Source organism: Anopheles maculipalpis, chromosome 2RL, assembly GCF_943734695.1.
Source record: "Anopheles maculipalpis chromosome 2RL, idAnoMacuDA_375_x, whole genome shotgun sequence".
NCBI lineage: Eukaryota > Metazoa > Arthropoda > Insecta > Diptera > Culicidae > Anopheles > Anopheles maculipalpis.
In genome coordinates this window covers 73231810-73246716 of record NC_064871.1, presented here as the reverse complement: position 1 = coordinate 73246716, position 14907 = coordinate 73231810, and the positions used below count along the sequence as shown (strand labels likewise).

Sequence of the window (14907 nt, the reverse complement as noted above, 5' to 3'; positions counted from 1 at the left end):
GAGGCGGAAGAATTATATCGTACCGTTTTTCACACTGTTTGAAGGCTTCAGATTACCGGCGCGTATCTGTGCCGAAGCAAGATTCATTCCAGCGGACAGTAGATGGAGCGCTCGTACCAACAGCACCAAACGTTCAGCACGCTTGCAGTGTTCCGGCTGATGAGGTGGTACCGGTTGCGCATCGGCTAGCATCATCGAGGACAGCGGAGCACAGCGTGAATCGGCCACATCCAGTATGCAGTCCGTCAGTGCAACGACAAAGTTAAGCTTGGCCAGCGTTTCGTTATGATCTCGCTGAAGGAAGGAAGAAAGCATATAGATTTACATTCATGGGACACATTTATACACATTTCTCACGGTAACAACTCACATCGAGCAACGTTTCCGCATGTAGTTCCGGTGCGTGGAAATTGATCGGATGATCATCGATCGTATGATCGTCCAGATAGCTCTGCAGTCCCCCAGCGGCACCAAGTTCCGGCAGCGTGAAAGCCCTTGCCGTCAGTGGATGGCCATGATGGTGATGATGGTTGTTATTCTCCATGCCAGCCATCAACGCCGTCGGACTACCCAGGGCGGGCAGTTTGGAGAGCACATTGTTCATAACGGGTGAGCTAGTGCCGGAACGGCGCAAGGGAGAGTGATGCGAGCCCGGACTAACGGTCCAACAGCTTGGCGGTGGTGGCGTTTCCGACAGCGAACCACCGGACGTTGATCTTCGGCGACCGCAAGATGGCGGCGTTCCGATCGCAAACTGTACAGCTGGAGGTGAAATCGATCGGATATCACAGTTGCTACCTCGATTTTCCGATCGCTTCATGTTGATAGGTTCCGATCGAGGTATTGAATTATTCTACAATTAGAACACAAACGGTAATTAAAGATCGGCAGGTGGACGAGCTGGAGGGCCTTCAAACTTACCTTTGGAGGTGTTTGTGCTTGAGGTCGAGACACTTTTCTAGCAGCCGTAGGGACGGGTTTCGGTTCTGAGATCGGTAACGTGCTCGGTCGAGGCGGACTCGCCTGCGCCTGGGACATCGGTTGAGGCACTCGAGTTGGTTTACTGGATTGTGAAGGATTGTGAAAAAACAATTAAAATTGTGTAAATGATTGGTGCTGCCCACTTCCCCAAACTTACCTCTTGTCATAGCTACCACCATGGCCGGGATCGACCGGGATATTGTTTGGAACTAAGACAAAATCATCCGACTCTTCTGGACTACTGTTGGATGTATTGTTTGCACTGATCGTTGCCACACTGTCATCTATTTCAGCGATCGGCACTGTGGAAGAACGTAAGAAAAACGTCAAGAATAAATTAGTTAAATTAATCAATCTCAGCAAGTTATATAAACCAGCAAAATAATACGCTTTTTCGTAGGGCGCAGAAATTCTTACTCGAGATAAATAAAAATCTCTTCGACAAATGTTGCTCGTTGCTGTCAACTGAGCATGATAATACTGAAAAAATGTACAAACACCACCATACGAAAAAAAAAACCTTTTGCTCTCTACCAAATCATCCACTCAAACCACGAATATTGATGAGAAATCTCATGTGTCTGACCACACAAACCAGCGCACCTTTGGCAGAGTACCACACAGATGCAATGTGCAACACATGCAGTAGATAAGTGCAATGGCTATTTTTGAACATGATCCGGTTGGCTTCTGTTCTAACCGTCAGACCAATATACTATGAGGCAAAAGAAAAAAACAGCGTTTGCAATTGGCAGTGTGACTTAGCTGTTAAATTCATTCATTAATTCGAAACATGGGGACGACCCGGTGGTAGGGTCTTCTCACGGCAGGACTGGGGTTCAAATCCCATCCGGACCGTTCCCCCTGTAGTATGAGAACTGACTATTCAACTGTGTTGTATCAGCAAGTCTAGTAAGCCATTAGGCCATTAGAGTAAGCCGACGTGACCTAGAAGGTCGTCAAGCCAAAGAGGAAAAAAAAAAATTTGGAACATTAAAGGTGAGAGGATCATTAAGACGAGAACAGATCGTTCGTCTCTGCTGTGTGTTATTTTCGTGAGACAACGTCAATCTTTTACAAGTATACTTGCGGACACAAATGTTACCATTATTGTTTTCGACCGTCTGCTTCTTTGCAAGCTCTTGCAGGTGATGCTGTTTCTGTTGTTGCATTTGTTGTTGCTGTTGCTGTTGCTTTTGCTGTTGAGCATGATGGTCGTGATGTTGGGCTGCCTGCTGACTCGGCGGATGCTGCTGATGGTGATGATGGTGGTGAAGCTTTTGCTGCTGTTGTTGGAGTGTGATCGGTGCTGTTTTCTGATGCGGACTGCTGACTTTACCCACCGCTCCGAAAGGAGCTGATCCTGGTAATTGAGTGGGATCTGTGTTATGGAACGAAGGAGTGTTACACTTCTAATTTTGTCCTATAATCTTTACACGATTTCCTACGTACCACTTGGGCCTTGCGGTGTTTCGGCACGCTGCAGGAAGGGATGATTGAAGAACGTGTCAAAATTCATGCGCTCCTTAGCATTGCGCCTCAACAGCCCCATGAGTAAGTCTGTTAGCTCCTTGGAAGTACCAGATGGAATCCTGGATTTAAAAAGAAATATGCATAGTTGTACATTTCAGTATCTCAACCGCAAACTACTCTAAAATAAAACCACCAGAAGCAGCGGTAACGTCAAATACTGCGGACATACTTTGGGGCCAGATTGGCGTTCCTTTCGTAGAACATTTTTAGCTCCTGGGGCGTGTGTGCTTGGAATGGTGCTTTTCCAGTGAGGCACTGGAACACTATGGTGCCCAGCGACCAGAGATCTGCTTTGGCATCGTACTGCAGTGACATGATCACCTCCGGAGCCTGCAATGAAGGAATCAAATTAGTTTTTTTTTTCATGCTCAAAACGGTCGTCCCAGTACGATATGAACAGACTGCGCCTTACCATATACATCGGAGAGCCGCACAGGGTTGCTGCCATATTTCCATCCTGTAGAAACCGGGCGAACCCAAAGTCGGCTGAAAGGTGAACACAGCGAGAGAGATAGTAAGTTAAGTAGAGTGTATTTTATTCGTTTCGGTGCGCAAACACTACCCCACCATACCTATCTTGAGCGTAATCTTCGATGGTAAGGGCAAACCTTTTCCGCAGGCATGGGAAAGAAGAATATTTTGCGGTTTTAAATCTCGATGCACAACGTCCGCTTTGTAGAGTGCCTTCATAGCGTTTGCTGCAAGTAAAAGGAAACGAAAAAAAACACGTAAAAAGTTAGGATGGAAAACATCCGTAGCATACGCTATTCTCGTATATACAATGCTAAATCATTAAAGTTGTTCTGTAAAATGATTACTTTTTAAACCTCTGAAGCGAATGGGAATTCTCTGGAGATCGTTATATTTTTACGTCCCTACTATAAAGAGCATTAAGTGATTTCTAACGATGTATTTACACCTGTGCACGTGCTTCATAAAAAGGACGTTTCAGTGCCATCCCAGTATATTGACGCCGTAATCGTGCTAGTTGCTAGGATTATAGTTAGGTCCATAGCCCTTGCGAGGACGTGATTTATCCCTGCAATCACTTACCCAGTTGACCGAGGAACAATCGTATGGTGTCTTCGCTGAGCGTTCCTTTTACTGCTAGATAATCTGCCAGATCACCTCCGTTGCAATACTGAAAACGAAACGGAAATAAAGTATAAATTAAGTTTGGTCCATCAAAATAATTGCCACAAATTATTTAAATTAATTTTCATTCCAAGATGCATAAAGGCGATTAAAAGGAATAATACTTTATGATAAGTCCTCTGTTAGGTGCTCCTTTTGAGTGTTTTGTTTCTTCTTTTATCTTAAACATATTAAAAATATGGCTTAATTATTAAAAACAATAAGCTCAATTACTTATCATTACCTTGCAAACCGACTGATATTGTTATCGTATTAAAAAAATATGTAATTCGTAAAAACATTACAATCATCAAGAAACTTCATGATTCTAGATAGAACTCAATGTCTATATCGAACGGACCAAACCCTAAAAAGACTCGTACTTGCTGTCTACCGCAGACTCGACACTGTTAGCCATTAAAGGAACAAATTGTTTTCCCAAACCCTCGGAGAAAGTAGACAAAAATGAGCCTTTGGAAGATTATGGTCACCACTCACTACTCTCTCTATTTGTTGGTAAGAATCAAATCTACCCTTCATCCCAAGCACTTCCAGTACAACGTACCATATCTTCACCATTTCACACCGTCATTGCACTCTTCACAACTTGCGTCCTAAAGAGCCATTCACTCTGTAAGGGAACCGAGCGTTGTCGACCACCACCTCCCGAAATACTACGCGCCAACCTTCCTCCGAACAAGCGGAATGAAACATACTTTGGCCCCCTTGGTGCACTTTGTTCGCATGCTCTATTGTACAATGGACTTTCGACAGTGTTAGCCCTTCCGACAGTTCTCGTGCGGACAAAGGACGATTTATGAAGTGCATCGGTTCAACTTCCGGTGCCAACTAACCTTTCCGACTAACAGTGTGCCCAGCACATCAAGCGACATAAAGCCAGATTGTCCTTATCCCGGTAAATTTGAAGGATTCAAGGATATTTCCCTCACCGCACCGGTTCAATTCCCTCCAAGCACAGATTCCCATCTATCCGGCGATAGCATGGTCTAATTAAACAAACATCTGTCAGAGATTTTGGTGGTAAAGCACTCTCACTTCTCACCCAATTCTAGCAGCATCCGAGCTCGTACCAAGCCAGTGGTTGTGATGGGACGGGTTTTGGACCATTTTCGAACCGGCGTTATTGTTGGCGGGGCCTTCCCGTCAAACGACACATCGCCGGTAGAAGGTGTCGGTGTCTGAGACTATCGATTGAAAAATGTATGAACAACGAACTGGCAAAAATCATAACGCTCCCCCTTGCTCCAACATGATGTACGCTCCACAGCATATGCGGGACATTGTCAGACAATTGGTCGGTTTGAATTGTCACAAACGCAAGGATATATCGCCACGGAGGATGGTGAAGTGAAGTGAAGTGAGGCGAGAACAATTGTACATACACCATATACCACACCCCGGGGTGCTTTTGTCCTTCGGGAATCGATGGTGCTAATGATAAATATTGGAAAAGGTTGCCACTGTTCACATATCGCGCGTCGGTAATTATGACTTTTTGCACACGAGTGAAGCGCGTAGAGGCACACGGGACTTTTTTTTGAAGCGGTTTGATGGATCCGATACGACGAAATATAGTGGCTATGGCTTATGGCTTTAAACAATCTTAATGTGCAGAAGAATATTTGGTGAAAACTTTAAACAGGGTAGATAAATTCTTTAGATCGTAATGATTTTTTAAAGTACTTATATTTATGGGTCTTCTTCAGGGCCTGATGACCTTCTCCCAGGTCACTAGGTTTAAATGAGAACCATGTAATTTAAAAAATCCTTAATGAAGGATTTTAACTATCCATATTAATTAACAACTCATCTACAAACAAACAAAACATCCATGTCATGCTTTTGTTTTTCAGCCAACAAAAACACATCGGCTTTCGACTAGATTGGGCCAGCATAAACAGTCATTCCAGCGATTAAATACCGAATAAAAACATTTCTATTATGCGAACATTATTTATGCTTCCATCCCTAACGAAACACCAACACAGAACACTGCTGCTGATAGTAAAATAATGACTAAAATGTGACTGTTGGAAAATGGTGCGTGCGTTTTCAAAGCTCCCCCCGGGACAGGATGTACCATTCAAGCGTTAAACTGAGAAGCGTTCACGCTAGAGTTCAAAAGTCGTACATAAGCAGTCCCTCTTTTTTAGTGGATTGCTCCCACCTTCATGGATGTGTTCGGACCCTTCTCTGGTAAAGAATGAAAGATCATTCAAACGTATTGTTAGCAAGACCCCTTTGATAGCGTATACCACCGAGAACACTCCTCGGCTGCGGGTTCTACTGGTTTCAAATAAACTGCTTTCGACGCACACTTGACAACTCTTGAAATCATGAGCAATTGAAAAGGAATCTCCCATGCTCTCTGAAAGCGTAGCGGAAAGAAAGAAACGCATTATGTTATAATTTTCACCAGTTCTGTTGAAAGATTTTTCTTCCCTTTCAAACCCCTAACTCACACACCCACTTCAGGAACAAGTTCACGGTCAGGATTGGGTTACAAGTCGGCTCACATTAAAACTAATTGAGACGATCACCCGAATTCATTAGCGAAAAGCAGTTTGGTTCAAATCATTTTGATGACGGTTGCACGCAGGAAGACACCCTCCATCCGCACTATGTTAGGGGTCCAGGGTGCTAGGTTTAGGGGACAATAAGATGGTGTTTTCTGATGCGGGATATTTTGCACTAAGAACAGTTGATGATGGTGATAACTCGCTATTGATCCCCGGAGACTTTCGTTAGATCGAATAACACTATACCAAACTTAACTGCTTCCTGGTGTAAGATGACATGTTCTTGTCGTAGACTAGTTCCTTTTAGAGTGCAATAACATATCACACAAACTCAGCATAATTTAACATTAGAACTACCGCGATTTTGGCACGTCCAGCTCTACCGCGACGCGTCAAAATGACTGGTGGAAATATTTATTTTATGATCTGACTAACTTTTTCATATTTCTTTAAGTTTGTATGTTGAATACACATTTGATTGGATGTTTCTTACCCCATTATTGAAAAACCGTCAAATAGAACAAGTCAACAGCTAATCCTGTTGTGTTGCAATCTCGAGGATTCAAATCGTTTGCAGCAAAATGATCAAAGTATCAGCATTTTTACTCACAAAAATGTGAAACGACAATTTAGTTCTTGTTTCTTATACATCGGCCTTGAGTTTTTTTTTTTTTTTTTTTTTTTTTTTATTCATAAGGGACGGCCAGGCCGTATTGCTTATCGGCCTTGAGTTATATTGCAAGGAATTTTATAAGAATTTCGCATTAAAATACGCTGTTTGTCATACCACAAACCACCAGTAACTTACTTAGGGTTTCTGAGTAGAACTAGAAAAGTGCGAGGCATTTCTAGACAACGCTCAAGATGAACTGGACAGCGGGTAGTTTGAACTGGACAACCGTCGCCCTTTCTCGACAGTGGTCAAGTTGAACTGGACAAACGCTAGGTTGAAGTGGACAGTCGTCAAGTAGAACTTGACAGTCATATTTGAAATGGTTGGTGAAACAGTTGGAAGTGTTTCGGAAACGCTTGGCAAATATTTGAAAAGTAACCGTTGAAATACACATTTGATTTTGTGTACTTTGAGCATGTTTGAAAGCGGTAAAACAAATGTATATGAATTTTTGTACGCTAGATGTAGTATTTTTGATTCTGTAAAATATCCATGACAACAGCTACAAGAACTCGATTCAGTGATTATAAACAGAAACGCCTTCTGTCAAAAGATAAAATTTTGAACAAGTATTGCAAATATTTTATTTCTACCTCACATTTTTAAAGAAAACCATGCATTCTGATCGTTATTATATTCGGTGTGAAAGTAAATGTACGTTTGAGAATTATTTATAATTGGAAATCAGAAAAAATGTGTGTTTCAGCGGTTTTTTTTTATTTTAAAATTTGCCGAGCGCTTCCGAAACGCTTCAAACCGTTTCACCAACCATTTCAAATATGACCGTCCAGTTCTACTTGACGTTTGTCCACTTCAACCTAATGTTTGTCCAGTTCAACTTGACCACTGTCGAGAAAGGGCAACGGTTGTCCAGTTCAACCTACCCGCTGTCCAGTTCATCTTGAGCGTTGTCTAGAAATGCCTCGCACTTGTCTAGTTCTACTCAGAAACCCTGTAATATCAAAATTAGATTAGATTTTGAATTTTTTAATTCATACGAATGAACATCCTATTGAATGTGCAAAAGCCATGCATCAACATCAGCAGAATTGTTTAACTATGGAAAAAAATCCACTTGAAGGGTTTGAAACCAATTACAATTACTGGTCCGGTAGTTCTAGTGTTAAAAAGTGGATTCTTGTGACAAAAATTAAGTTGTTTAAGTCCTTTTATGCACGCTTGTTTTTTTCTGCAACACAAAATTTGCCATTTATGACGCATCCTCCCCCTCTTCTATATTTCCCAACATAGAAACCCCTTTTTTTCGTTTTATTTATAAAAGCTATGAGTTTGTAAAATTTCATCCGCCTCTGGATGTAGAAACTCTCACAGAAAACGGCGTTTGAAAAGCCGTTCAAACTTCAAAGAAAGAATTTCGTCACTTACACACCCCCCCTAACCGGAACTGAACTATTTTGTTTCCCGATCCGACAAGAAACATGAACACTTTCGTCCATTCATCGTGGAGAACTTTGTATTTTGCATAGAGTGTAAAGTTTTTCTTCCGCTATTGATTGTTCGCCAGTTTTACCCGTAAAACGGTCGAATGGATTTCTTCTGTGGCTGTGTTTGCAACACACAAATATCATAAATCGTGTGCAGTGCGAAAGATGCCAATAATTCAACATGGACATGAAAATAGACACGTTCTTCTAAAGAGACAACGGCTGCTTTTGGGTTTAGATGACTAAATACACATTGATCGTACACGAATCCTTTGGCAAGCAAGGGTAGGTTTACTATTAAATTAATATTACATTTTTATATGTGTGACGATTGGATTTGTCCGTAACGATTTAATTCACTCAAAGTAGATCACATTTATAGATCAATTAAAATGCTTTATTGTTGCAGTTTATGGCTTTTTCTTTCCGGCAAATTGTATCCGATGATGCATCGAAGGGTTGATAATCACAAATGGCAGAATAAAAATTCTGTCTTTTAACGACACCCACGTTCAGCCTACCCTTTTCCCTCTTTTGGCCTTTGACGAGTTTCCAAATCTAACCAGGAAGACAAACAAACAACAAATCCTTGCAACCATTGTTTTCCTGCCGAACATAGTTTCCATAAACTAACTTGTTTAAGGCGTCAAGGGCAAGAAGGAATAATTCTCGTTGGCCGAGACAGGACGGCGCAAAAGGAAAGTGAAGCGGGCTCTTGTCCCGGGGATGATATTATCCTGCCCGTAAATCCTCCGATCAACGCTTTGTACCGACAGTGTGTTTCCGATTGGAAACGAATAACAACAGTAGAGCAGTTGCACCGAAGAACACGGAACCAGGGACGATATTTCTTGTGCAAATTGATTTTCTCTCCCCCTGATTGGTGACGCAGAGTGGTAGATTTCCAATGCGATGCGTCAATATTTTATGCAATAGGGCTCTAGTCACAGAGCACAGAGAAGGAGAGACAGAGAGCTAGCGATACGCATTGCCAAATAACTAAATTTTCCCCCTTTTCACACTACATTTTTTTGTATTTAGCAGCAAAGCTACTGATGCAGCTGATAGTGTGAAAATGGACAAAAAATAGCAAACATTTCTATGCCGGATATCGATGTGTTTTCCCTGTTTTTTTTTTTTAGGCAACATCGACGAATCGGAAGATGAGCAATCGAGCAATAAGAGTGTGTGGGAAATGTGATGGCACCAGACGGCAGATAAAGTAAGGGACCGAAAGTGAAACGGCCAGCCATAAAATGCAGTCGAATTAATGCCCAGACCAAATTGAATGACCATCGATTTCCGTGGTCACTTTAGAATGAACATTCGGAATTTAGATAGGGAAAAATACAGTGAAAAAACTATATAAAATATTTAAAAAAATTTGTTTGATAGTCGCTTAGCACAAATGAGGAATTATTTTAAATATTTTTACGCATGAAAATTATTTATTCTTCCCAAATTTCCATGGCTCCTTTTTCTAGCAACATTAGCACAAAGGAATCAATTTTCTTTTGAACACAAGTCTATGATTTTCCCATTTGCGTTCCTTCCCACTTCCATTATCGATCCATTCCTTTCCTTTGCCTAACTATCGACGACACCCGTTGGGTACGGTGGTTTCGCTTCTTTGTCCACCGCTGGCATTACGCTAAAATTAGCTACACGAAAACCTCACGCGACTGAAAAACGTGATGCACACACACACACACACAAAAAAAAAGAATTATTTGCAACCTTCTCACAAACAAAAAATCGACATTTGGTCCTGGTTGAATGGCTGCTTTGGCACAATATTTACCCACCATGCAAATGCCCCCTTAGGACACGAAACTCTGGCCAAACATTGTACACTTCTCCCGGCGTCGTATGGATTTGGGGAGGGAAATTTGTTCGCTCTCGGTTTTGGAAAATTTGCTTGCGGTAACAATTAATCGAAAACGGCAGGGGGTGGCGACGGTACCAACTACGGGGATTCGTTATTTTTGTACAGGGAAAAGTGGTGGATTATCATAAATTTCGTTACGATTACAATTCAATTGAGCTGTGCTGATGAGGAAAGGTAAAGCAAAGAAAGAATGGTAATGGTTCGGTTTTCCCACTTCCATTCAATAGTTCGCTTTGATTTGAGCCTGATTGCCAGTGTGGCAAAAAAAAAACGGTGTTTAAAAACGAAGGGGACCTAACAACCATTTTTGTTGATGAGGTTAAAGTAATTCAATCGGCATATAATTAAGACCCTTTATAGGTAACAATAAAATGTCTAATTATGTTAAAAATTAAACTCGTAAAAAGAAATATAATAAACGAATTAATAAACGAAAAATAGAACATGCACGAGAAACGAAATCAACAAAAGCAACATATGGGCGAGCACCACCTTACACGATCAAGTCAACTGTGTCAAGGTTGATCCTTTATGTGTAATCGAGTAAACATGCTCGAAAAGAAAGAAAAGGGAGAAGACACAAAAATGCTGCAAACGAAGAAGGAACTAACGAGACAAAATAAAAGTGAAAAGCATAAACACACTTTGTTCGGGTTTGGTTGCGTGCGAAAAATGAATATGCACTAGTGATAGGCCACACGGAATCGGAACTATCTAGTTCCGGTTCCGGAACCAATTCGGGATTCATTCGGGAAGCAATCCCGGAACCAAAGCTAATTATAAAATCGACTACGGACTCTATTCCAGGACAGCTTGTGGTTCGTGGAACCAGAGGCGAATCTTCCTATAAGCGGACTGAGTGGACCTCAGTTCGAAAGGGGCCCCGTTCTGAAAAATGTTACTGGTGGAGAGAAGGGTTCCCTTGGAGGGATGGCTACCTCCAGTAGGGATGCTGAATTACAGGGCCCTCGACGAAAGTGCAAAAAAAAAATCCGCTTAGGGCAGGGTGTCCAATCAGACAATGATTTCGAATTCCAGGTTTTTCTCGGTTTTTTCTCAGCTTTTCCAGGTTTTTTCTAGGTTATGCAGGTTCACTACATTTCGATTGCTCATAGTAGATAAACTTATCTGTTATATGTCTCTATGATTTCTAAGATAATTCTAAACTGCATGTAAGTTATGTGTTAAAGAATACTTTAAGGAAGTAACTTCAAAATTTTCTGAAGCAAAAACTTTAGAAAAACTGAAGGAAAGCAAGGACATTATATACGGGTTGGGATTCTAGAGAATCGTAAACTGCACTTTTATTGCAACAACACACATAAGCAATGTGTGTGGCCCTGGCGACAAAATCATCATGCTTTCTCGCTTTGCCTCTACGCTGGCACTACTGGAAGAAAGAAGAACACAACACAGATACATTGAACCTTCAAACGGTGGACAGCAAATGTGGTCCTTAACAATTAAAATGTAGTGACACTTTTACATAAAAATATAATTGCGCCACAATAATAAAATATATAAATCTCAAACAACAGTTATATGAAACATATTCCCAGTTTTTTCGGCGAAACTCCCGGGTTTCCCGGTAAAATTTAATTCAAGGCTGATCCCCGGTTTTCCCGATTGAGTGGCCACCCTGTAAGGTGCTCAAAAGGGTAAATCCGAATCTAAGTTGAGTTCTGTTTCACAATTTCGATCCCAATTAAGGAATCGATTCCGGAATCGCTTCCGGAACCGGAAGCTCTGAACCTACTATCCGCAATCGATTCCGACCATTACAGCCTTTTGCCTATCCCTAACATGCACGAATGCAGTTCACCCCACAGTAGAAACCTCCCTCGTTCATTTGCTGACGCTCTGTGTGTGTTGGTGCACGTGCGGGGTATGGGGCACATGCCACACTACACTACCACCATCAAGCGCGACGTGTAAACGTGCGTACGTAGATCAGCATCGTACCATCGTTTGTAGTGGTGTTGGTGTTTGTAAAACCACCCGCCACCTCGATGAACCGGTAGAGGCAGCTACAGAGAGAAAGAGGCTTTGTGCAAGCGCTACATCAAGCTGCGGCTATAGTTGTAATCGGAACGTGATCGTGTTGTAATGTGAGTTTCGGTAGACGCGGCTGCTCTGTGCACCACAGGCTTAAACGCATATTCTGGACGCATCCGCGCGAACCGGAACGAATTTTGTGACGCCGAAGCATTTGGAAGATTAGGGAGAAAAAACGCACTTCAAGATTGTGGCAGTGATTTTGTGCTGAAGGGGTTGAATAAAACAGTTTTGCTTAAACAATTTAGTGTTTGCGTGTGGGAAATAGGTTCCGTATATTTTCCTGCCCCAATGTGAGGTTATCTCTCTCTCCGTACAGTGGAGTTAGCGGTAAAAAAACAGCCACAACACAGCAACCCCAAATCGAAGTGCGAACAAACCTCGCGAGGGTGTAGGATGGGAAGAAGGCATAGTTGCTCTTGTATGGCCTCCGTGTACCGCACTAAACAATGACCGATACGATACAGATTGTGGCATGACGATCCAAGGGTGTGCGTGTGATGTACAGCAATAATCGTGCAGTTCAAGGATAATCGTATGCACAAAGGTTGCGATCCGCGTTATACACGTGCTGCTGTGTTTGCGAAAAATTTAGGTTAAACCGGACTACTTGATCCTGTTGAGCAAAGACAACTTTTTCGCCCTCTTCGCTCATCATCTTACGCTCTCTCTCTTCTCTTTCGCTCCGATGTCTCACGCACCTGTATGTTTATTGAAAAGTGAAATTAGCAGCAAACGTCATCCGATCTTGAGATGTCAGCATAGTGTAATGGCGGTGATGTAGTGATTTTAGCACCTCAGCGAGGGAGTGTACGTTTTTTTCCCCTCCTATAATTACACACCGAACGCAACCTTATCTGGGCACCATGAACGGTTTGCCATAAAAAGATAAGATTCCTGCCCTCAAGTTTGCTTGTGTGGACGATGTAAAATGGTATGGAACGCGGGCAATCAATTCGGGTGAGCGCGGTTTTTTTACTCGTCACCAGATATGCAAGTCGCTGCATCAAAACGACCTTAGACCTCCCTTCTTCTCCATCACATGGGCTCGAATGGAACAATAAAACAATATACACTACCAAGAGCAACAGAACACGTCAGTCAGATGATCGTGTTACGTCAAAGCGATCGGATGCGATCAAAAAACAAAAACCCCGTTACCTTAGTTTAGTCATTCACTTAATCATACCGTCAAGAGCAGTGGCAAATTGCCTGTGTTTATGCTAAACTTGGGCCGGTTTCATACTCCCTACCAGCAAAAGGATGTGTTGAAATTGTACACCTTTGCTAAGGAATAAATGGATATCTGCGAAACGTCGCGAAACGAACGGAAGATGGTAATGATGATGCGATTCCACCACATCCACTCATTTGCACATCGAAGAATATTCAACGATCTCTCTATCGCGTCTGTCTGGCTATGTTGTCTGCGAGATTGAAGCTCGAATGTTCTCACTGAGTCGTGAATGAGTTGATGAGAATTTACAGATATCAAGGTGGAGTTAGCATTGCAGAGAGAGGGTGCTAAAAAGTATTGTCTCAGGTCAGGGTTTGACAAGTACTTATTACACCCTAGCAGCTGTGTAACATTTGAGTGCGGTAGCATTTCAGTAGCGATCCCGGTTGCTGACACGAAGAGATCGGTGTCAAATCCCTTCTTAAACGGAGGAGTACCAATATTCGAGAGGTCCAATATTCTTCTGGGCTTTGACACCATCTATACAGGTAAACTAAGACGAAAGGAAATAAGTCTGCGAAAGAAGAACTCTCGAGTGGTCGTATAAGAGCCAAAAACGCTATTGCGACCAAGGTCTCCAATGCTTCTTGATTTTTAAATACAAAAGAAGAAGCAGCGAAAAATACTTTAAATCTGAGTTATGATCTCAGCTACGCCCAACTAGTTTTTGAGTAATTATTCTCTTCAGCTTTTTGGCTTAACGACCTTCTAGGTCATGCCGTCCATCGAATGGTTCACTTGATTTGATGATACAACGTAGATGGACAGTCAGTCCTCACTACGGGATCGATCCGATCCGGATGGGATTTGAACACTGGTCTTGCTGGGTGAAGATCGGCGCCGTTGTTCCGTTTTTTTTTTTGTATGATTATCAATGAAATGGCCATCTATATTCTATCTATACTACTGTGCCCGAAAAATAAAGTGACTTTGCGATTTTTTTTCTTGAATGGTGTTTTTTATTAGGCCAAATGAAGGTGACCTTCGAAGTAATTTCCGATGCAATCCCAACACTTTCCGAAAGGTCTCGTATCGTCAACCGACCACCAAATCCTTGATTTGGACGACGTGGGCGTGGATGGTCTCCCTGGATGGTCCTCGTCTTTCTCACGGCCATTCTTGAAATCACTGTACCATTTGTACACAGTTTTCTTCGACATAGATTCTTCCCCGAAGGCTTTTTGTAACATCCGCAATGTTTCTGCAGCGTTTATTTCATTGCGCAAACTATTTTTGATACATGCGCGCTGCTCCACAAACTTGGACATGGTCAATGTGGACAAAAACAAATCACTCCTTGTCCTAGGGTTGATGTTATGACTTGAATCGTGGCAGAACTGTCAAAAACATACATATTGACAAACGAAAAATAAAAACTAGGGGCTTCTTTTGACGCGCGAAATTTGACATCCAACGTCAAC

At 42.2% G+C, this 14907-nt stretch overlaps 3 protein-coding genes across 4 annotated transcripts in view; 2 read left to right on the top strand and 1 right to left on the bottom strand.

The window, feature by feature from the left end:
- LOC126555972 (nucleolar GTP-binding protein 2) overlaps positions 1 to 14907 on the top strand; it is a 207117-nt gene that overhangs the window by 6747 nt on the left and 185463 nt on the right. The window lies entirely within an intron of this gene.
- LOC126555956 (sodium-dependent neutral amino acid transporter B(0)AT3) overlaps positions 1 to 14907 on the top strand; it is a 223413-nt gene that overhangs the window by 136496 nt on the left and 72010 nt on the right. The gene's annotated exons all lie outside the window — the stretch shown is intronic.
- The window catches only part of LOC126568830 (serine/threonine-protein kinase ULK2), a 373161-nt gene that overhangs the window by 340542 nt on the left and 17712 nt on the right, over positions 1 to 14907 (bottom strand). For both annotated transcript variants that reach the window (XM_050225482.1, XM_050225483.1), the window contains exons 3-12: positions 3568 to 3655; positions 3087 to 3212; positions 2927 to 3000; positions 2684 to 2844; positions 2434 to 2573; positions 2087 to 2362; positions 1139 to 1283; positions 922 to 1063; positions 371 to 853; positions 24 to 294 (exon numbers count right to left, since the gene is read on the bottom strand). In XM_050225482.1, coding sequence (XP_050081439.1) covers positions 24 to 294; positions 371 to 853; positions 922 to 1063; positions 1139 to 1283; positions 2087 to 2362; positions 2434 to 2573; positions 2684 to 2844; positions 2927 to 3000; positions 3087 to 3212; positions 3568 to 3655 — 1906 coding nt within the window. The remainder of the gene's footprint in view (positions 1 to 23; positions 295 to 370; positions 854 to 921; positions 1064 to 1138; positions 1284 to 2086; positions 2363 to 2433; positions 2574 to 2683; positions 2845 to 2926; positions 3001 to 3086; positions 3213 to 3567; positions 3656 to 14907) is intronic.